General features: G+C 40.5%; 1 protein-coding gene and 1 non-coding gene across 2 annotated transcripts in view; both read right to left on the bottom strand.

Moving 5' to 3' along the window:
- LOC126092813 (formin-2-like) overlaps positions 1–27,159 on the bottom strand; it is a 209,990-nt gene that overhangs the window by 44,550 nt on the left and 138,281 nt on the right. The window contains exon 11 of the mRNA XM_049908542.1: positions 23,510–23,639. Within this exon, the coding sequence (XP_049764499.1) occupies positions 23,510–23,639 (130 nt within the window). The remainder of the gene's footprint in view (positions 1–23,509; positions 23,640–27,159) is intronic.
- On the bottom strand, positions 2,576–2,649 carry Trnat-ugu (transfer RNA threonine (anticodon UGU)). The gene has a single exon. It is a non-coding gene; the product is annotated as a tRNA-Thr (tRNA).

Raw genomic sequence — 27,159 nt, 5'->3', positions numbered from 1 at the left:
AAATTCAGTATAGAATCTGACTGGAATTCCATCGAGCTCTAGATCTCTGTTCAATTTTAACAAATTGCAGTTGTTCCTCAACATCATTGACACTAATACTTACGATTAATGGAAAATCTCAAAGATGTGAAACAAATACTAACAAAGAGAGAGAGAGGGGCGGCCAGTACTTACCTCAGCTCAGTACAGCCGATAGATAACACGAAACACAACAGAAAATTTACATTGCTCGCTTTCGGAACTTTGTTCCTTCATCAGGGAGGAGAGAGGGGAAAAAAGGGGAAGAAGGGAAAGTGGACTTAGTTACTCACAACCCAGGTTATGAAGCAACAGGGAAAGGTAAAGAGGAATGAAAATGTGCACTGCGACAACTTTCAGCTGGATGTTCAACCAGATTGTTTGGTTACTGAAAACAACAGGACGCTGATTCCATGAGCAACCATATTTCCTCCTTGTTGGATCTAATGCCATGAATGTTCCATTGGAGAAGAGTCATAAATGGGAATGGCAAGAAGGGAACAAATGAAGCATATTCACCTCTGAGGCTACCGAGTGCCAGACTTCGAAAACGCACTGCTATGTGGTGCAGAGGCTGTAGGATCCTGTTCCACAAAATGCACAGAGGCATTGTCACTATCCCTTGGTCAACTAGCAGATTCCAGGGCTCAAAAACAGTAGACCATGCACACCAGTGAAATGTAGGTTGGCTGTGTGAGGGTATCACATGCATTTTGGCTGGTGCAACATATAACAAGGCAGTGAACAAATAAATTTAAATCAAGCCTGCTGATTATCCTGTTTTCTGTAGAGACAATTTTATTTTAGTTTAGTTTTGTTTTGTTTTGAAAAAACAATTGAGATTATAAGCACCCACTTCATAACCTTGTAACACTAATAAGCAAAAGAAGTTAAAAGCAAGTACATGCTTAGCCTAATTGACAGAAAGAAAGAGCTAAAAACAAAAGCTTCCTCTTGCAGAAAGGTGCACAAAATATGCAGTGGACACAGCAGAGATCCTGAACCAAAGATCAAGTGTCCTTTGCCATACTGCTAAAATACACAAAAAGTAAAATGAAGTTGACAGCACAAATGATGTTCACTAAAAAGGCCAATAACTCAGATGGTAAACATACACTGGAATATAAGAAGTTATAAAAAGAGCATTCAGTCAGGAAATGGTGAACTGTCAAAGGTACATGACAATGAGCACAAAGTGGTGGGGATTACCACTTAACAAATGGGGATGGTTAAAAAGATAGTGTCCAATACTATCTAGCTAAAATGATCTCCTCACAATGAGGGGGCCAATTGGTTGCAATTACTACCATCAGCGAACTCTCTAAGAATACTTAGAGCAGACGTACTGTATGCAAGAAGTGGTAATACCCTACATATCACCTTGCTTTTATGGCATACATTCACAATTTTGTAACTAGTTCTGTGACACCTTAGCTCTATGGCCACTGTGTGAAGATTTAACAAAGGAATACCCCTATGGTTGTAGTGAGTGGGCCTTGCAGTAGTTTGACAAGTGATTTGTAGTGAAATTATGTAAAGATATTGTCAGCATCAAACCATCCATGTATTATGTTTACACCTGTTTTGATTTTTGAAGATCAATCTCATTTAAATTATTCTGTCAGGAAAGGTAATGTGAAATGGGAAAATTGGCTTACCTCTAATGCATAATCACATATTGATGAGATTCCTACTAATTACATCAGCATACGGTATCACATTTAGGAATGGTGTTCACCTCAGCAAGAAATGGAAAATTAGATAGGCTACCACCAGAAAACTTTTGGGAAGGGACAGGGGGAACTCTGAATAAGAGTAAAATACTAATGGTTACGTACATCAGATTATAGCCTTTTTTTATGCTTTACTCTCGCAAAGGCTGTTAATTGAAATTTTCAGCAAACACTAGAACATTCTTTTTTCTATGAACTTTGATTTTGTCAGTTCAAAAAGTCATCTTTCCTTATTTCATAAGACTATTCAAAGACTGAGCAGTAAAATTAACTAACCACCTATTTACATCAACGATTTAACATCATTAAATACAGTCAACATAATCTTCCTCTCAGAGCAACTGACCACTGGAATACAACACACTGTAGGTTAAGCATATTGCTTCTGTACAGCAGATATGAATAAAGGAGGAGTTGACCCTTTCATCATACATTTTCATAGACTTAAGGAAGTTTTTCACCCAAATACATGTAGAATATGGGTATCAATAACATGTTCTAATATTAACAGAAAATCAGTAACCTAAAAGAAATTTCAACCTATTCATAAATCACCTTCAGCCCTATTTGCCAATTTAACAGTTTAAGAAGATGTTGCTTGTGATTTTAGTACTGATTTTCTTACAAGTTCTTCTAGTAAAAAGTTATTCTAGCCAGTAATATTATCACTCCTATTAGTTCACACAGATACAGAAAATGTTCCAAAAAATGTAAAAATAATATCTTTATATAGAAGTATAATGAGCAATAAAATTACGATGAAATCCAGACCATTAGCTGCTTACAGGTGTTGATAAATATCAACAGGGACAGTTGAAAATGTGTGCCCTGACTAGGACTCGAACCCAGGACCTCCTGCTTACATGGCAGATGCTCTACCCAACTGAGCCATCAAGGACACAGAGGATAGTGTGACTGCAGGGTCAGACCTCTGGCATGCTCCCCATGAGACCCACATTTTCAACTTACTGTCCACACACTACATTTGTAGTGCCCCTGCCCATTATACTCATTACTTGCGCCAGTCAATCCACTGATTATCATAAGATTTTGAGCAATGTGAGTGCATCTAAATTGAAGAGGATCATTGGCCGGTAAGCCTTATCTATATGAAAATGACATCTGTCATGTCCGAAAGAACAGACACCATCTTCATCTAGATAAGGCTTACTGGCCAATGATTTTCTTCAGTGCTGAAGCACTCACATTGCTCAAACTCTTACGGGAATCAGTAGATTAACTGCCGTGAGTAATGAGTATAGTGGGCAGGGGCACAAGAAATGTAGGTGTGGACAGTAGGTTGAAAATGTCGGTCTCATGGGGAGAGTGCCAGAGATGAGTCCCTGCTGTAACACTATCCTCTGTGTTTTCGATGGCTCAGTGGGATAGATTGTCTGCCATGTAAGCAGGATATCCTTTATTGTATGATTATATGATAGCAGAACAAACACTGGTAGCAGTTATTTCTGTAAAATATGTGGAAGTATGTGTACGGAACGATTTGAAGTGGAATGATCATATAAAATTAATTGTTGGTAAGGCGGATACCAGGTTGAGATTTATTGGGAGAGTCCTTAGAAAATGTAGTCCATCAAAAAAGGAGGTGGCTTACAAAACACTCGTTCAACCTATACTTGAGTATTGTCATCAGTGTGGGATCCATACCATGTCAAGTTGACAGAGGAGATAGAGAAGATCCAAACAAGAGCAGCACGTTTCATCACAGGGTTATTTGGTAAGCATGACAGCGTTACGGAGATGTTTAGAAAACTCAAGTCGTAGACTCTGCAAGAGAGGCACTCTGCATCGCGGTGTAGCTTGCTGTCCAGGTTTTGAGAGGGTGCGTTTCTGGATGAGGTATCGAATATATTGCTTCCCCCTACTTATACCTCCCGAGGAGATCACGAATGTAAAATTAGAGAGATTCGAGCATGCACGGAGGCTTTCTGGCAGTTGTTCTTCCAGCAAACCATTCGCGACTAACAGGAAAGGGAGGTAATGACAGTGGCACATAAAGTGCTCTCCGCCACACACAGTTGGGTGGCTTGCGGAGTATAAATGTAGATGTAGAGTCCCGGTTGGGGCACACATTTTCAACTATGCCCATTGATATTTATTAACTCCTGTAAGCAACTAATTGTCGGGATTTCACTGTAATTTCATTCTTCGAGAGCTACAAGATCACCAATGGTATCTGTTCTTTTGACATGTCTGAAAGAACAGATACTAGCTTCATATATAATGAACAAATTCATTCCATGAAACTTATCATCAGTGATCTTTACACCCTTAACATGATATATGTGACTGTCTTAATTGTGTCTGCCTGTAACTTCTTTACTGTAAGTAGCAACCTGTCTTCTTACATTGTTAAAAAGACACTAAATTTGAGTGCAGGGTGGGGGGGAGCAGTAAAGGATTAAAAAAAAAAATTCAGAAAATTGCTGAAACATGTGAACTGGATAGATTTTTACAGTGTTCATGGACGAATGGAGAAAATAAAATTACCAATAATATTCTTCCATTATTTGAAAACATGTTTAAGATAATTATGGCCGCACTGTATTAGGAATAGAAAGTTGACTGAAGCCTGAAGTGGACAGAAATCAAATTCTGAAATCAGAGTTCAATGTAAGATTGCAGGGATAAGTTAGATACCAATGGTAGTGGTACATTTATTGCTGTACAGATATCATAATACATTTGAGATTATTATGGACTCATAATGTAAAATAATTCCGGTGAAGTTAAGCATCAAAGATGGGTCAAACATGCTAACCCACATCAAATTCTGCCATGGCACAACAGTTCAAAGAGAACTTTGTTAATATCACAAGTAAGTTACCTGTTCATGCTATTGTAATAGAGGGAGACTTTTACTTTTTCAGCTACAAAATGAGAGAATAATGTGATTTAAACAGGTGCCAGAGAATAGAATCAATGTAACACTTTCTTCACATTGTTGTCTGAAACTGCTTTCAGTGCACAGAGAATTGACTCATGAGGGTTGTGTCTTAGACCACCTAGTAACTAGAAGACCTGAATTTCCTGAATCGGTTAAAATGGGGGAATGCACCAGAGATACTAAGCCAGTGGCAATATCAGTTTGTGCTTGTGTGTGGATTTTATGGGCACCCAACAGTAAGGTCATCAGCACCCTTACACGTGTCAAAAGAAATGAATGTGGAGATTAACTAAAATTGTCGTGCACTCGAAATGACTGTACAGTCACTCTATCTCACAAGTGCTAAAACCAGTTAGGAGAGAAAGTAGCTCTACATTTAATTTAAACACAGAAGAGCGAAAATGAAGGACAGATAAATGTGACTGGCTGACAACTTACAAAAAACTTGGGGCAACCAGACACACTGTTGACACATTGAAAATATCTTCCTAAAATCTTGTTAAAAATGTTGGACAATACACAAAACTTTGAAACTAACCAAATTCATTGGAACATTGCTTAAAATAGAGGGCAGATCTGTTGGCAAACTCGCCATAGTCTGCAGGTCAGCAAATAAAATGCAATCCAATAAGATATGGTGCACAGTGATCTGCATCCCACAAGCACCACACATTGGATGGTCCTCTTGCCGGAGTAATAATTCATGTGTCATTGGGCTATGGCCTATGCAAAGATGGGTAAGAAGAACCTCATCCTGTTGATCTGGCTAGAAGGAGGTATGCCATGGCTGAGTTTCTGGGTTTACTACACAGAGATTGCTGTCAGGCACTTCCAGTCACTTCTCTTCCCATCAACACGTGACTTTGTACCTCAACAGTGAGGTGATGGCCTGCAGAGAGATGGCACACTGAAATATCTGAGGATCACGACACACCTCCTTGACTGCTAGATCCACCCTTTCATTCCCCAGAATTCCCATGTGCCCAGGCACCCAGCAGAAAGACACATCCTTCCCCAGTTGTCGTAGTTGGAGGAGGGCATCCTGGATATTCTGGATGACTTTATCTGGTGGGTACAAACATTGGAGAGAGTAAAGAGCACTCGGAAAATCTTAACAGACAAGAAATTAACACCAGGCAAATGTCTCACCTGCTCCCGTGCTCTCAAGATATCACATAAGACAGTAAATTCTGAAGGCAGGCTGACCTTGATGACCCAATCTGGGAAAATGACAGAGCAACCAACAGAGTCCCCTTGCTTAGACCCATCCATAACAACAGATACATGGTCGTGGTACTCAGATAAAATATACTATGTAATCAAAAGTATCTGGATACCCCCCAAAACACATTTCTCATAGTAGGTGCATTGTAATGCCACCTACTGCCAGGTACTCCACATCACTGACCTCAGTAGTCATAAGACATCATGATAGAGTGGAATGGATCCTTCGCAACTCATGGACTTCGAACATGGTCAGATTGGGTGTCACTTGTGTTGTATGTCTGTAAGCGAGATTTCCACACTCCTGAACATCCCTAGATCCACTGTTTCTGATGTGATAGTTAAGTGGAAACGTGAAGGAACACATACAGCACAAAAGTGTACAGGCTGAACTTGTCTGCTGACTGACAGAGATTGCCAACAGTTGAAGAGGGTTGTATTGTGTAATAGGCAGACATCTATCCAGACCATCACACAGGAATTCCAAACTGCATCAGAATCGACTGCAAGTACTATGACAGTTAGGTAGAAGATGAGAAAACTTGGATTTCATGGTCAAGCAGCTGCTTCATAAGCCACACGTCACACCATAAATGCCAAACGACACCTCACTTGGTGCATGGAGAATAACCACTGGATGATCTAACAGTGGAAAAACATTGTGTGGAGTGACGAATCATGGTACATAATGTGGCGATCCAATGGCAGGGTGTGGGTATGGCAAATGCCCAGTGAATGTCTTCTACCAGCATGTGTAGTGCCAACAGTAAAATTTGGAGGCAGTGGTGTTACGGTGTGGTCATGGTTATCATGGTCATGTTTTTCATGGAGGGGGCTTGTACCCCTCGTCATTTTGCGTGGCACTAGCACAGCACAGGCCTACACTGATGTTTTAAGCACCTTCTAGCTGCACACTGTTGAAGAGCATTTTGGGGATGGCAACTGCATCTTTCAGCTTGATCAAGCACCTGTTCATAATGCAAGGCCTGTGGCAGAGTGGTCACATGACAATAACATCCCTGTAACAGACTGGCCTGCAGAGTGTCCTGACCTGACTTCTATAGAATACCTTTGGGATGTTATGGAACACCAACTTCGTGCCAAGCCTCACCGACTGAAATCGATACATCTCCTCAGTACAGCACTTCATGAAGAATGGGCAGCCATTCCACAAGAAACCTTCCAGCACCTGATTGAATGTATGCCTGTGAGAGTGGATGCTTTCATCAAAGCTAAGGGTTGGCCAACATCATACTGAATTCCAGCATTAGCGATGGGGGTCGCCACAAACCTTTAAGTCATTTTCAGCCAGGTGTCCCGATACTTTTGATCACATAGTGTACCAAAGAATATTGCATTAAAATTGGAAGCAGGAGTTCTATCTCTCCTATAATGCACCAAATCTAAAATCACTCTGGCCCTCTCCAGTAATCAGGGCAGCCGACAGTTAAAACCCTGGATTTGGGGTCATACTGGTTCCACACCGTGTGACTCCAGCACATGCCGCACGCAGATCCCAAATGGAATCGTAGCTCACAGACGATTGGAAAACAGGGATTTCAGAGGTAGACAAGCAACAGTATGATGTGTGGATGGAATTGGAGCTCCAAGTAACTTACATGCCTGATGCACCATAAGGAGCAGGCACCGCATGGTAAGTGGCAGTTCCACCACCTCTGCACAGATGCAAATTATGGGACTGGTCTGATAAGCACTTGTGGTCAGTCAAGTCCCCTCATGATGTACAATGTCAATGATCTGGAAGTAAGAGGGCCTCGTTGACCCCTACACTGAGCAACCATAGTCCAGCTGCTAATGCACAAAAGTCCGATAAAACTAAACAAGACCCATCCTGTCCACTCCAAGACCTGTGGCTAAGGCACTTGATATTCGGTGCTTTCAGGGTTCTGGATTTCAGGTCTCTAAGGCCCAGAAACCACACAGTGTCTCTAAAATGTAGGATGATGTCCCCCATATTCAAGGCAGGCAAATTAGAAAGAAGATGGGAACGATTAAAATGAAGGACACACACACACACACACACACACACACACACACACACACACACACACACACACACTAATCTGCAGAAAACTTTAATCCCATCTTTGCAGCCCACTTCTCTAACCTCACTATAAGTTGCAACTGACAGCTCACGGTTCCAACACCGGAGGAGGAACCAAAAAACAGCAAACTTGTATACAAATCAGGAGAGCTGTACAGGACTCCTTACTGCCAATGTCATACTGTTGATGGCTATGGCAAAGAGGGTAACACTTAAAACACTGCCCTGAGGAACACCATTCTCCTGCTCAAATCAATCAGTCTCACCAACTCGGATTCTAAAAAACCGCTGAGACAGGAAAGACCATGTGAAGTGGGGAGGTGACCACAAAAGCCAAATTGATGCAGTTGTGCGAGAATACAGTGTCTCCAAGTAGTATCGTATGCCTTACTTATATCTAAGAATATACCGATACAGTGATGCTTATGGAGGAAAGCCTGCGGAATAGCCACCTCTAGGAGGGTCAGATTGTCGACAGTGGACTGAAAGCTTCGGAATACATACTGAGAGCTGCTAAGGAGTTGCCTGGTCTCTAACAACCAGACCAGGTGATGGTTAACCATTTGCTCCATGGTCTTTCCTGCACAGCTCATTAAGGTGCTACTCCGATAACTATGACAGCTTGTTCATTCCTTTCCTGGTTTTGAGGAGAGGGGTCAGAATTGCCTTCCTCCATGAGATGGGGGAGTTGCCTGTCTGCCACATTAGATTAAAACATTCAATGAGGATTTCCTTTGATGCTGCCGACATCTCAAAGCATGCAGTACTGGATTTGGTCATGACCGGGTTCAGTGTCACGAATCTCAGTCAGTGCCGATTCGAGCTCCACATGGAGAAAGGAGAGTTGTAGGCCTCAGAACTGTTGGACATGAAGTTCAACTTTTCCTTCCCTACAGTCACATGATAGTGACGAAATGCTGGATCATGGCTTGCATTTGCAGTAGTTTGTGCAAAATGTTTGACCAGCATCTGAGCAATGTCTCTGGGTGTTGTTTGGAGGCACCTCTGTTTCAGCACTGCTGCTATCGGTAAATGGCTGCATTTACCAGATATCCTCCAGATGGATTTCCATACTTTTATAGAAGAAGTGGAACAATTGATGTAGTCCAGGAATGTTTGCCATGACATTTTCTTACTGTCCTTAATGATGTGTCAAGCCTTGGCCCTCGCGACTTGAATGGCCCTAAGGCTGTCTGCTGTCAGTTGGCATTTAAAATGTCGAAGAGCCATACACGTTTCCTGAATCATGGAATGGCACTCACCTTTCAAACAAGGTACTGGTTGCCTCCTAAGATGACCTAAGGACTGTGGGATGGAGAGGTCAGTGGCACACTGGATCACTCGCGTGATGTGGTCCACCCATCCTTGGATGCTGTTGCAGTGTTTGAACACAGTTAGCTGGCTGAAACATGTGCAATTAGCCCTGCTGACCGTCCAGTTTGGAGGCTTGACTTCAGGTGGTGAGGATGGATTGGGAAGTGGTCACTGGAATGAAGGTCATCAGTGACCTCCCACTGAACAGTGTTGGCGAGGGTGGGAGAACAGGAAGAGAGGTTGATGGCTGAGAATGACCCAGTATCCGTAGAGAAATGTGTGTGTGAGTACCCATGTTGAGGATGCACAGCTCGTGAGACGTCACAAGTCCCTTCAAAACCCAACCCCGAGGGCAAGTATTGGTCGAGCCCCACAGGACATGATGGGCATTGAAGTCTCGCAGGAAGAGGAATGGTCGCGGGAGTTGTGCGATAAGATCCGTGAGAGCCTAAAGTCTAGTGCATTTTGTGAAGGTAAGTACAGGGAGCAAATAGTGATCCTTCGACACATAAATTTTAACTGCAACTGCGTGCAGGTCAGTAGCCAAGGGGAGGGCAGAGGAGTGGTATGCATTAGTGACAAACACTGCGACACATCCCTTAGCCCTTTCCCTCGATAGGTCATCCTTGTGGTATACTGTATATCCCTGTAACGCAGGGGCATCTGTATCTTTAAAATGTGTTTGTTGTAAACAAAAGCACAAGGGACATGCCAGTGCTAGGAGTTTCAGTTCCTCCACATGAGTCCTGAATCCATACATGTTCCACTGTAGTATGGAAGCTTTGTCATTAGTGCGGTTTCAATTTACCGCTACCTTTGCACTGGGGAGGTGAAGCACTTTAAGAAAAAGGGGGAAATGGATGGGCTACATGGATCCAAGGCATCTAACTCCATGATATCCTCCTCATCAGTGAGACAGGAAAGAATGACGTCTGACTGTGCTCGCAACAGCTTTTGACCTGAATGTCATGAGTCTTTCCCTGCACCCATCCCTTCGAGAATGAGGGGAAAAGGGGGCATTTGTGGCACTCTGCTTTTCTTGTAGCTTCTGGATGCTCATTGCAGAACTGTTGTTGGTCTTTCCTGGTGCAGCTGCCTGGATTGCTTTGGCCTTACTCTTTTCCCTTGCAGTTGATGCAGATCACCAGAGATGGGCAGTTAGTCACAGCATCATGAGTGGCTTTTCCCCAGTTCCTGCATATCACTTCACCTCCACAACTCATGGTTGTATGGCCAAAACACTGGCCTTTATAGCACCACATAGGGTTTGAAATGTAAGGCTAAACATTAAGTCAGAAGAACCCCGCCATAAAACGTTCGGGCAGTGTCAGAGAATTGAATGTGACAGTGAAAGTGGCAGCCTTTTCAGTTGTTCCATTATTCCTGCACATTTGTTGCTCCACATTGACTATTCCCTGGGATGTCACTTCTTGCTTCAGTTCTGCTATGTCCATGTCAATGATATCTCAGCATGTGGCAATGCCATTACTGGAGTTGAGAGAGGTGTGCATCTCAACAACGACATCATGGTCACCCAGTTTCTGCAATTTCTTAAGAAAGTCTACCTGCTTTCACCTGTTAGTTTCAACCAACAATGAGCAATTACACAATTGTTTTATAGATTTTAATGTTCCAGCAAGGCCTTACAAACACTTATCGATATAAAATGTCCCCTCCTTCCTCTTTATCACCAGAAACACATTGTTATTCATTACTCCATGAGCCCTGTTACTGCAGTCCAAAGTATTCTTAGTATCATGAGGACTAGCACCTCTCTTTCTTTTGGATAAAGGGGTGTGAATACTCCCAGGCAGTACACCCTTCCCACTGGGAGCAGAAGATAATGATTTCAACGGTTCCATCTTGGTCCCAAGGGCAGCTAGGGAAATAATGGTCCACTCAGACAGAGCCCTGCATGCCTGAGTAAGACTTATACAACTGATGTCCCAATAGGCTGCCTGCTAATGACTGTTCCACCCCAACAGCCACACATCCCATCAGCACGCAGCATGCCTTGAGATTGTGGGGCTTTTTATAGAGGTTTATCCTGTCCTCACAATCCAGGCGGTCAAGCCAAGATCCCCATTTCCTGAGACACACAACATTCCACCAGCGAGCCATGCTGTGGTCACTGAAGCGTGCCCAGAGCTTATGGTGACAGGGCATTGGCGGCACTTACCAGTCCCCAGCTCAGGAACCCCAGGGTCGCCAATCCCATACCCAGCAAATCAGCTTCTGAGGGTGGTAATGATGAAATGCTTGTGTCATCTGTAGTTTTTGCAAAATGTTCGGCCAGCTTCTGAGTGAGGTCTCTGAGTGTCATTTGGAGACATGGCTGTTTCACAACTGCTGCTATTGGTAAATGGCTGCCTTTACCAGAAATCCTTCTGATGGCTTCCAATACTTTCATATAACAAGTGGAAAGGTTAATGGAGACCACAAATGCTTGCCATGACCATTTTTTGCTCTCCTTAATGATGCCTTGAGCCTTGGCTCTCGTAACTCAAAAGGCAGTGAGGTTGTCCACAGTCAAGCAGCATTTAGACCATGTGGCCCAGATGGCTGAATGGCACACTTCTGTCCACCAAGGTACGGATCCCCTCCTAAGATAAATGAAAGATTGTGGTATAGACATGTCAGTGGCATGATGGATTACACAAGTGATGTGGTCCACCCATTCCTGGATGTTTTCATGGTGTTTGTCGCTGGAATGAATGTTGTCAATGACCTCCCAGTGAACACAGTCAATGAAAGCTGGATTGCAGAGAGAGAGGTTGATGGTCAAGAATGATCCAATAGCAGCACAGAAATGAGTGGGAGCACCAGTGTTTAGGATGCACAGTTCTTGAGATATGAGGAGGCTCTGCAAAACCCAACCCCAAGAGCAAGTAGAGGTTGAGCCCCACGTGACATGATGGGCATTGAAGTCTCCCAGTAGGAGAAATGGTGAGGGAACTGTTCCATAAGATCTATGAGACCCTCAGACTCTCCTGCATCCAGTGGAGGTAAATACAGAGAGCAAAATGTAAGCCTCCGATGTGCATGAATTTCAACTACTACTGCTTTCAGGTCAGTAGCCAGGGGGAGAGCAAAAGAATGGTGTGTATTAGTGACAAACACTGCGACACTTCCCTTGGCTCTTTCCCCCCATACGTCATCCTTGCAGTATAGCATATAGCCCCATAGAACAGGGACATCTGTATCCATAAAATGTGTTTCTTGTGAACACAAGCACAAGGGGCATGCCTGTGCTGGGAGTTTCAGTTCTTCCACATGAGTGCTAAACCCACACAAGTTCCCCTGTAGTATGGGAGCCATGTCATCGGCATGGTTTTAATTTACCTCTATCTTTGCACCGGGGAGGTGAAGCAATTTTGAGGGTGCAGGCAAGTGGATGGACTACCTGTATCTAAGGCATCTAACTCCATGACGTTGTCCTCTTCAGTCAGATGTGCTAGAATGACACTGATGGTGCCCAGGACAGCTTGTGACCTGAACGTCTGCATTCTTTCCCTGCACCATGTCCCATCGTGGATGGGGGCAGCAGGGGGTGGAAGGGGGCATTGAGAGGCGAGAGGCACTCTGCTTTGCGTATGCTTTCTGGATGCTCACTGCAGATTTATTGTTGGTCTTTCCTGTTGCACCTGTTTGGATTGCTTTGTCCTTAATCCTTTGCCCTGCTTGTGGTGGATACAGGCATGCTAGACATCATCTGTGTTGATGCACCCACCTTGTCAATAGGTTTCTGCACCGTGGAAACCGTGGAAGAAAATGAGGTGGCAAAGACAGGGGGTTTTGTCATCATACACTCCTTTGGCTTCAGCATAGGGGACTTGCTTGGTCACCTACTTCCTGTATTTTGTGTTCCTCAGTAAAAATAGGGCAGCCTCTGCTCCGATTGTGTGGTTCCCAGAGCAGTTGATGCAAATCTCTGGAGATGGGCAGTCAGTTCCAGCTTCATGAGCTGCTTTTTGACACTTCGCACAGATTGCTTCACTTCCACAACTCATGGTTGTATGGCCAAACCGCTGTCATTTATAGCACTGAAAATGGTTTTGTATGTAACATTGAACATTAAGTCAAAGAAACCATACCATAATACGTTAAGGCAGTGCCTGAGAACTGAATGTGATAATGGCAGTCTTTTCAGTGTTCTTCACTTTTGTTGCTCCACATTTACTATCCCCTCAGATGCCCATTCTTGTTTCAGTTCCACATTGTCCATGTCCATAATATCATCCAGTAACAACGCCCTTGCTGGAGTTGAGAGAGATGTGAATCTCAACAATGACATCATATTCATGCAGTTTGTGACTTTTTAAGAAGTTCCACCTGCTTTGACCTGTTAGTTTTGATCAACAATGAGCAATTATGCAGTCATTTTATAGATATTAAAGTGCCAGCAAGGCCTTCCAAACCAATGTGGATATAGACGGTTGACACTTTTTCAAATGAAGCTGGTATCTGTACAGATATCACTGGTGATCTTGCAGCTCTTGAAGAATGAAGTTATAATGAAATCTAGACCTTTCGCCACCTACACGCGTTGATAAATATCAATGGGGACAGTTGAAAAATGTGTGCCCCGGCTTCCCCTTCTTCCTCTTCATCACCAAAAAAACATTATTATTCACCCTGTTACTGAAGGCCAAAGTATTCTTACTATTGGGAGGACTAGCCTGTCTCATTCTCTTGATGAATGGTTGTGAATACTCCCAGGCAGTACATCCTTCCTGCTGGATGGAGAAGAAGAAGATTTTGAGGGTTCCATCTCAGTCCCTTGAGCAGCTAGGGAAATAAGGGTTGATTCAGATAAAGCCCTGCATGCCTGAGTAAGCCTTATACAACTGAGGCACAACAGGTTTCCCAGAGGTTGCTCGCTAATGATTGTGTCAGCTCAACAGCCATGTGTCCCATCAGCACACAGCATACCTTGAGACTGAGGGGTTTTCTATAAAGGTTTATTCCACCCTCAAGATCTGGGCAGTCAAGCCAAGATCCCCATTCCCATAGACACACATTGTTCTACTGCTGCACTGCATGATGGTCACTGAAGCATGCCCAGTGCTTACAGTGACAGGGGACTGACAGCACTTATGAGTCACCAGCTCAGGAACTCCGGAGTCACCAAGCCCATACAGCAAATAGATGCTGAGCACCTGAGGGTGGCAATATCAATGACTAAGAGTGTTGCAATGTATGTTAAGAAAGGTGGGATTTTTTTTTAATTTTTTTTTTTTTACCAAATATTCAGCTCTGAGGATGAAGATGTACAGCAAAGATGGATAAAATTCAGGAACACTATACAGTACATCTTACATCAATATGTGTGAGCAAGGTTGTAAAGGCTACAGATAACCCACCATTGTTCTATAGCAGTGTTAAGAAGTTGCTATGAAAGCAAACAATACTCCATCACATATTTAAGCAAATTCAAAGTTGTTTGGAAAACAAAAGCAAACCAAATCCAAAATTAGTTTAAAGAGAGCAACAAGAAAATCAATTAGTGAATTCAAAAGCTTGATTTTGCCCAACAGCCTGAATAACAATCTTGAGAACATTTGATCTTCTGCAAATCAGTAAGGAAATCAAAATCATCTATTCAGTTTGTAACGGAACATATTAAAGGCTTTACTGCACCGAAGTATGCGATACCCTCCAAATTCAACCAGTTTAACAAGTATTTATGATTATAGAAAAGTTATTGTGTATGTTAACAATGATTGCGTAACATGTCTCCATAAACAGTCAACCCATTAAATTATACTGAATAACTAACCCACACAAAAGTTAATATCACTTGATCACTGATACAGCAAATGTCATCATGTAAAAACACTGAGTTCATCTTAAATAATTAATATGAAGTACGAAAAATAGTGTACAACTTAGGTATTTTGGATCTCCTTAAATAAAAAATCACCCAGTGAAACCTATTTGTTCACTAGGAGCGGTTTCACTTAGTATTCACGAAATCAATCCTGTTTTAGACGAAAACCAATGTATTTCTTAATAATTCATGTTAATTACTTATTTATGCAAATTAGAGAAGTCAATTGACAAACTTCTAGAAAACGGACTTTTTGTAACAAAGAATTATTCTGTCAAGTCAACAAATCTGTCTGTCATTTTAATAACATGTTAAATTATGTCACTCGATGCAAATTAATAACTTTTCTGCACAAATTAGGATAACAGATGTACATGTGACTTGTAAACTATATCTCTTTTTAGTAGTTCTTTGACAATGTTATAAATACAAGCAGCAAGAAGGGTCGAGAGGCAGTCGAAATGTCACTTTGGTACAGTGTGTTTGTGTGTTATTGTTTGAGGTGGATAAACAATGCAAAGAACATGTAAAGGAAGTTGTGTTGTGTCATAGTCTTTGGTGGACAGTGGAATTAAGATGGCCACCAGAGAAATAAATATTTGAAGTTTACATATTTGTTGGTTTCGTTCATCCTTTATTATCAAAAGCACATAAAACAAAACACGGGACCTCATGTTTTTAACCCTAGACAACCAGATTTCTAGCCAGCATCAACATCGAGACACAGCAGCGATCCAGCAAGCAGCAGTGATTACTACAATGCATTTTAATGGCGCCAACCTAACATCAAGTGCTAACAAGCTCCGTAAATGGGAGTGAAATAGTGCGATTATAGCAATTAGCAATATCTACGACCAGGCGACCATTACAAAAGTGGGGGCTTGTCCGGGATCTTTAAGTGCATCGATGATAATAGTGCAGCGATAAATTTCGTAAGTGCTTAGCATTCCAAAAAAAAAAAAAAAGTTTATTTGTGCAGTGTGGCAAGAGTGAAAATATGTCAAAAATAAATAAATAAATAAAGTGTGTTTGTGCGACTACCAAAAACCATCATCACACCGCTCGGAAGATTAACGTCTGGATAATGTCAACAGAAGTCATCAATCAAAACCTCAGCTTCAATAAACCCGAATAGAAGTGAAGAAACCAACAGGAACACCGATCGTGACATCATAGCATAAAGCCAGGTATTTTGTTGTTGTTGTCATTTAAAATAATTAATAGTTAACATGTCTCTACCTGAGAGTGATGAGATCGTAGGAAATGTAAAAATTGAACCAGGGGATGGTGAACAATTAAACTTAACAGAGTGGCTAGCAGGGTTTGCAACTCAAATAAGCTCGCAACTTAAACAATCCAGTGAAGAAATAAGTGTGAAACTGAAAGAAAACACAGATAGACTGGATAAGTTAAGTTTCAATTTTGATGTATTAAGTACTCATCTCAATGAGAAGTGTGAGGAAATTAAAACTACCCTCAGTAAGGACACTAGAGAACAGTTGATACACTTCAGAAAAGAATTTCAAGTTAAAGTTGAAAGTTTAAATGAAAACATACAAGCTAACACAGACAGCATTGCTGTCATCTACAACAGAGTAGATACTGAAGTTGAAAGATTAGATCAGAGAATAGACAAAACTTCAGAAAACCTTAAACAAGAATACAACCTGTATACCAGTAATGTAGATACAAAAGTAGAAAATATACACACTAAATGTACACAATTGGAGGACGCATTGATGTCCAAACAAACGATTTACAATCAAAATACAATGTATGGGCACATCCAAGTGAAATGCTTTCCTGGTGAAAATCTGCACCCGATTGACTTTATTCACCAATGTAAGGATATGTTTGTGGTAGGAATGTCAGATAACATAAAAATCAAGTTAGTAAAACGGTTTCTAGAAGGGGAGGCCCTATCCTGGGCAAATGAGAATAATGATTCTTGGAATACTTTTGAAGAGTTTGAAGCTAAATTTATTTGCAAATTTTGGTCACAATCCATACAAGCCAGATTAAAGTTAGAATTTCTAAATGGACCAGTGTATAGAGGGAAAGTAGGGGGAATGCAAAAATTTTGCAGAGATCAATTGAAAAAGCTTGCTCACTTGAGTAACTCGTTTGATATTATGACACAAATTGATGTTTTAAAAAGAAGGTTACCAGAGAGACTGCAGTGGGAATTGGTCCATGGACCAGACGATTCAATGGAAGAGTTCCTGAAATTTGTAGATAGATTAGATAGGGCCTTGGAAAGAGAAAATAACCAAAGTTTTGGCTCTGGCAACAACCAGTATGGGGGGTGGAACAGGAAGGTAAATAGAGATTATTATGGGAGGAGAGACTTTGAAAATTCTGGAAATAATGCTCCAAATAGAGGAGATAGGAGGTATGAAAATGATTTCAGAAACAATACACAGGAGGGAGGATGGAGGAGAGATAACAGGAATGATAGAAGTAGGTATTGGGGAAGAGAGCAAGATAGAAGGGGGTTTGCTGAAACTAGTGAACAAAACGACAACTACAAACAGACAGACCGAGGGAACCAGCCGGGAAACGGTGGACAGTCCCACTAGATGTCCGTAGTTTTGGGGCTAGACAATATTATGATAGGACAACACATAACCGAAACTGGAAAAGGAGAGGATACAATGTAAAGAGTAAGTACCATGAAAACACTGATGTTGTTAGAATGAATAAATTAGAATTTAATAAAAGGTTTTGGGATACTATGAGTAAAAGTGATACAGTTAATAAAAACAGTGTTCAAGCACAGGTAGTTAGTGAAAGTGCAGAAGTTGAAGGTATTGCAGAGTTCCATAGTTGGGCTAAAAAAGATACTGGTGTTAATATCAAGTCAGACACACCACAAATAGAATCTATTTTGGGGGGTTTATTTGATAAGAAGGGGGATGACGAAGTGTTTAATGGAGCCAAAGACTCAATTGCTGAGATTCAGATACATAGGGGGGAAACTGAAGATGGGGTTGTTGTGGAGGAGGAGGAGGAAGTAGTAATAGAGGGACATTTAAATAATGATCCTAAATCAAGTGATGTTGTTGATGAGAGTGTGGAGGAAGAAATAAAAGTATTTGTAGAATTGAAAAGTGATGATGAGGTAAAGGTAAGTGGTGTGACAAACATGGGTCATAATGAGGTTAATGTAAGTGAAATGCAGACTAGGGAATGTGTATCTGAGGACAAGCTATTGCCTATTGGGAACTATGAAACACTAATCTATGATAATGGTAATAATAATAATATTAAAGAAAATATAAAGGGATGGAATGTAAATGTGTGTTTTCAAGAGAAAGGGGAAAAGTTTTTAGAAGTTTTGTGGAACAACTATGGAAACTGTATAAACAAAGATGCCTTTTGGAAAGAATTAGCAAAGGTAAGTGCAACCTTGTATCCTACATGGTTGACAAGAATCCGTAGTGGACTTTATAAAAAAGGGGGTGAAAACAGTAGTTGGTTAAGTGACAACACAGTGTTACAAGGAACAGATGAAAACAAAGGTTTATGTTTAAATGTCAATGCTTTGTAAACAGAGAGGGATGTGTCTAAGTGTAGGAAAGAGACATTAGACTTAGGAACTAAAGAAATTGAAAATGATCTATTGTTTGAAAATACTGAAATAGACAAAGATGTTGAGCTAGGTTGTCCATATGTTAAAGTAAACATTGACATTTGTCCATTTGAAATAAAAGAAAGCCCACATCCTAATGCGTATAGACTTATCTTTCCCAGATCAAGAAGGTTATTTGGATTAAGAAACATCACTGAATTGAAACCATATAAACATGGTTAAGCACATTTCCCTGTTTGAATACAGTTACTTACCCATTTTCCATAAAGCATGTTATCAGCAAAGTTTTTACTGGGTGTGTCAAATAGCAACTACCACTCATCCTACAGACCCTGGAGAAGTTCCAGATCTCTGAGAAAATGTTTTTATATTTATATTGTCACTATTGAATATTAAATTTTGAGACATCTTCTTTACTTGCAACGGGCAAGAAAGTGACAAACATTTATTACTTTCCTTTTGTATTGTTGAATATGGGACATACTTGCACCAAATAAAAGACAATGAAAAAATTGTTGTGCAAGACCCATCATTTTGTGACTATTGTGTTCTTAGGCATAAGATTTGTGTACAATTTTCTACAGTTAATCAGATGTTCACCAAGTTTGATGTTTGTGTTATGTTGTGACCAATTTAAGTGTCCAATTTTAGTATTAATATGTTCTTGTACTGTCTTGACTATGCGTCTCAATGGGAGACAAGTTTTTTAAATATTTCCTTTTTTTGCAAGTGCATATCATATTCATACATGTGACTTCTCTAGTGTTTGTGTTTATATATCATGTCCATACTTATATTTATGTTCTTTGTTTTCATTTCTTTTATGTGGCTCAAAAAGAGCAGACAGTTGCAATATTTTCCTATGGACATATGACCTGTCCATCTATGTAATATATTTATGTTCCTTCTATTATCTTGATTAATCTGTGACTCAATGAGAACTGACTTTGAAATAATTTACATATATTTTTGATATATCTTAAAATCGCATGTGATATATTTGTGTCTGTTTTTAATCATTTTCCATGTGGCTCACTGGGAGCAAAGATTAACATGTTTTTTACTTTCATATATTACTAATTATTTTTATTATGCTGTCATACTGAATGACATAACACAAAGTGCATTTGAAACAACATAACTAAAATATTTGCAGGAAAAAGTCATTTTGAAACGGTGTAACGGTCATTGCATACATACACATTATGCATAGTAAAGCAAAAAAAAAATTATTAAAGTAGTACTTTTCCAAATTTTAACCATTTGACACATTTGTCCTAGTCGGCTAATATCATTAACATTCTGTAAATGATATTACCCGAGGGGGGTATTGTAATGGAACATATTAAAGGCTTTACTGTACCGAAGTATGCGATACCCTCCAAATTCAACCAGTTTAACGAGTATTTATGATTATAGAAAAGTTATTGTGTATGTTAACAATGATTGCGTAACATGTCTCCATAAACAGTCAACCCATTAAATTATACTGAATAACTAACCCACACAAAAGTTAATATCACTTGATCACTGATACAGCAAATGTCATCATGTAAAAACATTGAGTTCATCTTAAATAATTAATATGAAGTACGAAAAATAGTGTACAACTTAGGTATTTTGGATCTCCTTAAATAAAAAATCACCCAGTGAAACCTATTTGTTCACTAGGAGCGGTTTCACTTAGTATTCACGAAATCAATCCTGTTTTAGACGAAAACCAATGTATTTCTTAATAATTCATGTTAATTACTTATTTATGCAAATTAGAGAAGTCAATTGACAAACTTCTAGAAAACGGACTTTTTGTAACAAAGAATTATTCTGTCAAGTCAACAAATCTGTCTGTCATTTTAATAACATGTTAAATTATGTCACTCGATGCAAATTAATAACTTTTCTGCACAAATTAGGATAACAGATGTACATGTGACTTGTAAACTATATCTCTTTTTAGTAGTTCTTTGACAATGTTATAAATACGAGCAGCAAGAAGGGTCGAGAGGCAGTCGAAATGTCACTTTGGTACAGTGTGTTTGTGTGTTATTGTTTGAGGTGGATAAACAATGCAAAGAACATGTAAAGGAAGTTGTGTTGTGTCATAGTCTTTGGTGGACAGTGGAATTAAGATGGCCACCAGAGAAATAAATATTTGAAGTTTACATATTTGTTGGTTTCGTTCATCCTTTATTATCAAAAGCACATAAAACAAAACACGGGACCTCATGTTTTTAACCTTAGACAACCAGATTTATAGCCAGCATCAACATCGAGACACAGCAGCGATCCAGCAAGCAGCAGTGATTACTACAATGCATTTTAATGGCGCCAACCTAACATCAAGTGCTAACAAGCTCCGTAAATGGGAGTGAAATAGTGCGATTATAGCAATTAGCAATATCTACGACCAGGCGACCATAACAAGTTACTCTGTGATATCAAATCAGAAGATTGTGAAGAGTAGATCAAAATAGTGATTTTGGTCTTCCAAATTCCTTTTCCCCTCAGGAAATTGGTCAATCATCTAATTATCACACAAAGGCTGAAATGACAGATACGAGATAGCAACAATGGAAGGAGGATAGAATGCTACTTACCACAAAGAGGAAGCACAGAGCTGCTGGCAAGTACAATGAAAAAGACTGCTTAAATATTAAGCTCTCAGACAAGGACTTCCTTGTGAAGTAGTAAACACACACAAATTCAAACAAGCACAACTCACATGCACCCATGGCCTCTGTCTCTGTGCACTGGAGCCTGTCGCGCTGTGTTTTCTATATCTGAAAAAGAACCCCATCTGAAAGCTTAACATTTTAGCAGTCTTTTCATTTTGCCTATCTACAAATCAACACCTCCTCTATGTGGTGGGCAGCAATCTATCCTCTCCATTTTATTAACAAAGTAGGAAAACATAGTTTGCCACTTACTGAAAAGAAGACACTTGAACTTGCAGACAGGCACAATTACAAGACACTCGCATAAAGCTTTCAGTCAGTGTCTTCATCAGCAAAAGAGAAACACATACCATTCATAACACACAAGCAAGCACACCTCATGCACATATGACCACCAACTCCAGCATCTTGGGCCGGAATGCATCTATCACTTGGGTGCAAGCAGCAATCTGGAGGGGCAGAGAAGGGATAGTAGAGCGTGGGTGGAGAGAGAGAGAGAGAGAGAGAGAGAGAGAGAGAGAGAGAGAGAGAGAGAGAGAGAGAGAGAGAGAGAGAGAAGCTGTGGGGCAGGGAGGTGGGGAAAACAGTATTTCCATTTTATTGTTATTCCACCCAGGACTTTCCACTCTTAGATATTGAGGTAAGTGACAGCAGAATAGAAAATAAACTAAAACTGATCTACACAAGAGAGCCATCTACACCTGTGTGATTCTACAAAGATTAGGCAAAATAACTTTGCTACAGCCCCATCAGCAACAAAGGATACTTAGGGATTGGGAAAAAAAGTCCGGTCATTCCTGTTTTAAAGAAGTGTCATCAGACCGAGACACAATTACAGACCCATATCACCGACATCAATTTGTTGTAGACATTGGGAACATGTATTATGCTCATACATTGTGATCTTTTTCGAGAACAAAAATGTGCCGTATAAAAATCAACATGAATTCTGAAATTTAGATCTTGCAAAACACAGATTTCACTTTTCATACATGAGAGTGGCGTGGACAATTTTACCCTGGATAAAGCTGTGCTCTTTGACTTCAAGGTGTTGTGTGCTGCTGTACTGTCATGTAGTGAACAAAATATGCACTTACTGAGTATCAGTACAGATCTGTGATTGGTTTCACATCTCTCTTGCACATAAAAGTAATTAAGTTGTACTTAAAAGAAACAATAACATATGTAAAACTAATTTCAAGGGTACCCCCAATACAACACAACAGATATTCACGAGTTAATGGTTAACATTTTTGTCTGTAGGAAGTTTATGATGACAGAAGACTGTAGAGGAGAACAGGAAAACTTTGTGAGGTTCAGTGATTTGTGTATGACTGGCAGTTGGTTTTGAATATATATAAACTGTATATGTTGTGCATGAATAGGTAGAGAGATGATTTATTGTTCAGTTACAGTATTGGCAACAAATCACTGGGAGCACCAACTACAGTAAAATACCTAGAAGTAACCATCCAGAGCAACACTTAGTGGAATAACCACATAGTACAAACCACAGAAAGAGAAGATGCCAAGCTGAAATTCACTGAGAGACTCTTAAGAAAATGTAATTCATCCACAAAAGAAGTGGCTTACAATATGCTTGTTGGACCAGTTCTTGAGTATTGCTCATCAGTTAGATTGAAAGAAGTGACAGAGATATCAGACAAAGAGAGGCATGTTTCATCATGAGATTGTTTAGTAAGCCTGGGAGTATAACAGAGATGCTTAACAAACTCAGGAGGCACTTACACGAAAGGCATTGTACATCACAGAGAGGCTTACTGTCTAAATTACAAGAATGTATGTTCCATGAAGAATCAAACTATAAATTAATTCCTTCCACATAATTCTCCTGTAATGATCACAATGATAAAATCAGAGAAATTAGAGCTCATACAGATTTTTACTAACAATCACTTTTAAAATGATCCATTTTTGAATGGAATAGGTAACAGAGGATAATGCAGTCATAACAGAAATACTCACTCCCACACACTGTCAGGTGAATTGTTAAATACACATTTAAATACCTACATATTCATGGTAAAATATCAGTATTATTTAAAGAGTGCTCATTTTACAATTGTCGTGCAAGTTATTTGTGTAAAAAAACCTCGAAATTATCATCAATATCAAAATATATGTGATGGTACCTGTCAAGTCCCTCTCTAGTTTTTGTAGGTCAACAGTGAGGTCTTCAAAATTAGCAACTGCAGCCCTTTCAATATCTCCTGGTTCAGGTACAGGTAAAGCCATTTCAGGATTTAATGGATCATCACATTTCTAAAAACAAAAATTCAAAAGAATGTTAATGGTAATATTACAGATGTTAACCATATTAAAACTTATGTTATTAGCAAAAATTCACACTAGTCATTAAAATTTCAGAACATACCATAAAATTTCACAGTTCCTTGAAAAGTGAAAGTAATATAAATGATGATGATAATAGTGGTAGTAATAGAAACATGAAAATTATTTGGGAAAAAAAATAGATTTCTCTGTGGCCAGAACACACACACACACACACACACACACACACACACACACACACACACAGACACAGAGAGAGAGAGAGAGAGAGAGAGAGACTGACTGCACCACCACAAGACTTGTCTATGATTTGGAGGTAATTTTGGTCTTATGATTTAAGAGATTGATGCAAGAGACAAAGACATACAGTGTTGTGTAGATTGCTGATTAGTTGTCTTTTGAAGCTGGTGGTGGGATTCATTTCTTTGGTATGGAGAGGGAGATCATTTCAAATTCGAGTAGGCTACCTGCTAATAAAAAGGACTTGTAGAAGGTGCCCGTTTGATGGTGTGTACCAAGAACATGAGGTCAAGGACAGATTTACAATGATAGGATGACAACAGAAACTACGTGAATGGTAATCTGTCTGTCTACCTGCCTCTATGTAGCTAGGATAGTTACAGATGGTGACGTATAATCAAAAAGCCCAACATGACAAATACTGTATGCAGACCTTCATCACCAGCTCTACTGTCATGAGGTGTCCTCAGAAATACCTTGCAGAATATCATTTCTGCAAACAACCCCAGCTGGTAGTGCAGGTCCCGTTCAGGTACCAAAGGAAGATCTACTTATATTTTTGGAAGAAAGACAGTGACACTTCTTTACAAACTGTAGCTTTGTGTTCACTCTAGTTAGCATTTTCATCTGTTCATACTAATAGACTCTTCACTGAGGAAGAAATCATGTCTGTTCCATTTAAGTTTAAAAATGTTATGCATTTTTAAATTTTGAGCTATTTAGCCTAGAATACTTCAGTTTTGGATAGATTGACCTTCAACATTACGCTATATGCCCATTTTAATAGGCCGAATGTCAGCACTGATATTCCCAGATGATGTCAAGTTAATTGGTTTTGTGCTTTAGTACAGCTGGAGGTCATCAGCATTCATATTGTATTTACAATGGGACAGAACAAACGCCACAACACTGACATACAATGAGGAGAGAGTGAGACCTAATACCAGACTTTGGAGGACATCTAATGTCTCCACTGTGACTCTGTGGCTCTGGACATGGCACCATGTTTTTGAGATACCAGGTACAACAGAATCTATAGCTCTGCAGTTTGAGATAAATTTGGACTGCTAAATATGGAAAATAAAATGTAAAAGTAAACAGTGTTGAAATTTAAGAAGCTCGTGATAGTCACCCTTTTGTCTTCCCTAGCTCCAGGTCATCTACAAAAGCAGATGATGTGTTATGTTTGCATCAGACACCTACGTAACAATATTTTCCCAATGTTCACTCTGTGCAGAACAGTACAATCTTAACACATTCACACATTTTATTACATTCATTACCATCTTGTGCTGTCTTTACATCATCATCAAAATATTAATAGATCTAAAAATATTCCTGATTCACTGCAAGCCTCTTCTGTGGACCAACTGAGAAGAAACAGTGGGGGAAGGGAGGAGATGCAAGAAAAAAAATGGTTCAAAGAAAGATCACTCACATACAGGCAACAGCCCTGCAAGTTACACATGGGAGGACAACAGGCAATGGGAAGGTGGCAGAAGAGGGAAAGGTTGGTTGGTTTTATGATTAAAGGAACCAAACTATGAGGCTGTCAGTCCCTCCTACATGGAACAGGCAAGCCAATGAAACTACACATCAAAGAAAGGCCTAGCGCACATAACCTAAGGAAAGAAAACCCCAAGGTCTACTGAAGGTCAACAAAGCCTAGAGAAAGGAGAAAGGAAGCTCCATCCTTGGAGCAGCCAGAAGAGGCGGAACAGGGACATACCTCCCACCACTTATCAGTGCCACCCCACTTAGTACCCAGAAAAGACTAGTGACACAAAGAGGGCAAGAGAAGCACAGGAGAACAGAGGAAGAACATCAGGTCAAACAGAACATGTGAGAAGCAGGAAGAAGAGTAAAAGAGTGGGTAGGGAGAGGGCTGGGGCAGAAAACTACATGTTCAGAGCAAAGGAGGCAACAGGGTGACCTACCAGCCCTTCAATGGGTCACCAAGGCTGAGGTGCCCTCCCTTAGAGAGGATGGTAATAAATCCCTTCACAAATAAACTGTAAACCCAGGTTAGCCACTCAGGCATTGCCTGCTAACTCTGCAGTCAGTCAGTCAGATTAAGAGTCCGCTGCAACGTAGTTACATTAGGACAGTCCGGCACAATATGGATCATCATCACACAGGCACCACAATGACAGAGTGCAAGTCCTTGCAATGAAGGAGATGACCATGAGTTGTATGGCCGATGTGGATCCAGCAAAGGATGATGGAGTTCTTGGGAGAGGCCTGCATGGAATACCTACAGAAATTTGTGGTCTCATTTATAACCCATAGCTTGTTTGGAAAAGTCATAACACACCATTCCATATTCCAAAACCTTATAACGTGATGGCAAAATACCGATCAAACATCTTATTCCATATACTCATCTCGAGAGACAGCTTGCTGGTTGACAATTTGGCCAGCCTCTCAACGAGTTCATTCTCCAGGATCTCAATATGACCTAGGGTTCAGTCAAGGACCACTGAGTGTTCATATTGTTCAAGGGCAAGAAGTGAATGTTGGATAGTCAGGACCAAGGGATGGAGAGGGTAACACTGATTAAGAGCTTGTAAACTGCTTAAAGAGTCACTACATATGAGGAAGGACTCGCTGGTGCGGAAACAAATATGCTCAAGAGCACAAGAGATGGCCACCAACTCTGCAGTGAAAACAGTGCAGCCATCTAGCAAGGAGCAGAGCCCATTACATCTTCAACGAATCTAACCAAAGCCAGTGTGAGAATCAACCATCGAGCCATCAGTACAGGGAGCTACTGAACCTCTAAACACACCAAGAATGGAGAAAAATTGGTGGTGAAGGCCTCAGAATGAGCCAAGTCTATCAGATTTTGTGATAGGTCAAGACAGAGCTGTGGTCAAGAGATAAACCACAGAGGTGTACATGAGTGGGCCCAGAGAAGAGGTGGAAGAGGGTACAGCTAGAGTTCAGAAAAAAGGGCCGATGATGGGTCAGGTGGAGCTCCTTACCCAGTAATCTAGGTGCTCTGGGGAGCAGTGAATGCAGAACGTACACGCGATCGGCTGTTGGTGGCACAGAACCTGCAATGGAGAAACCCCTACCTCCACAAGGAGGCTGAACACAGGGCTTGTCCAAAAGGCACCAGGTGCCAGTTGTACCTCACAATGGGGTATCAGGTCCTGCATCTGTAATATCGAAGGTGCCACTGAGTTCTATGCAAGACTCCCATATTCTAGAGGGGACTGGACCAATGCTGTATAGAGCTGTATTAGAG

This window comes from Schistocerca cancellata, chromosome 7 (genome assembly GCF_023864275.1).
Source record: "Schistocerca cancellata isolate TAMUIC-IGC-003103 chromosome 7, iqSchCanc2.1, whole genome shotgun sequence".
NCBI classification, from domain to species: domain Eukaryota; kingdom Metazoa; phylum Arthropoda; class Insecta; order Orthoptera; family Acrididae; genus Schistocerca; species Schistocerca cancellata.
Note: the sequence above shows the minus strand (reverse complement) of the source record. Positions and strands in the feature narration are given on the sequence as shown.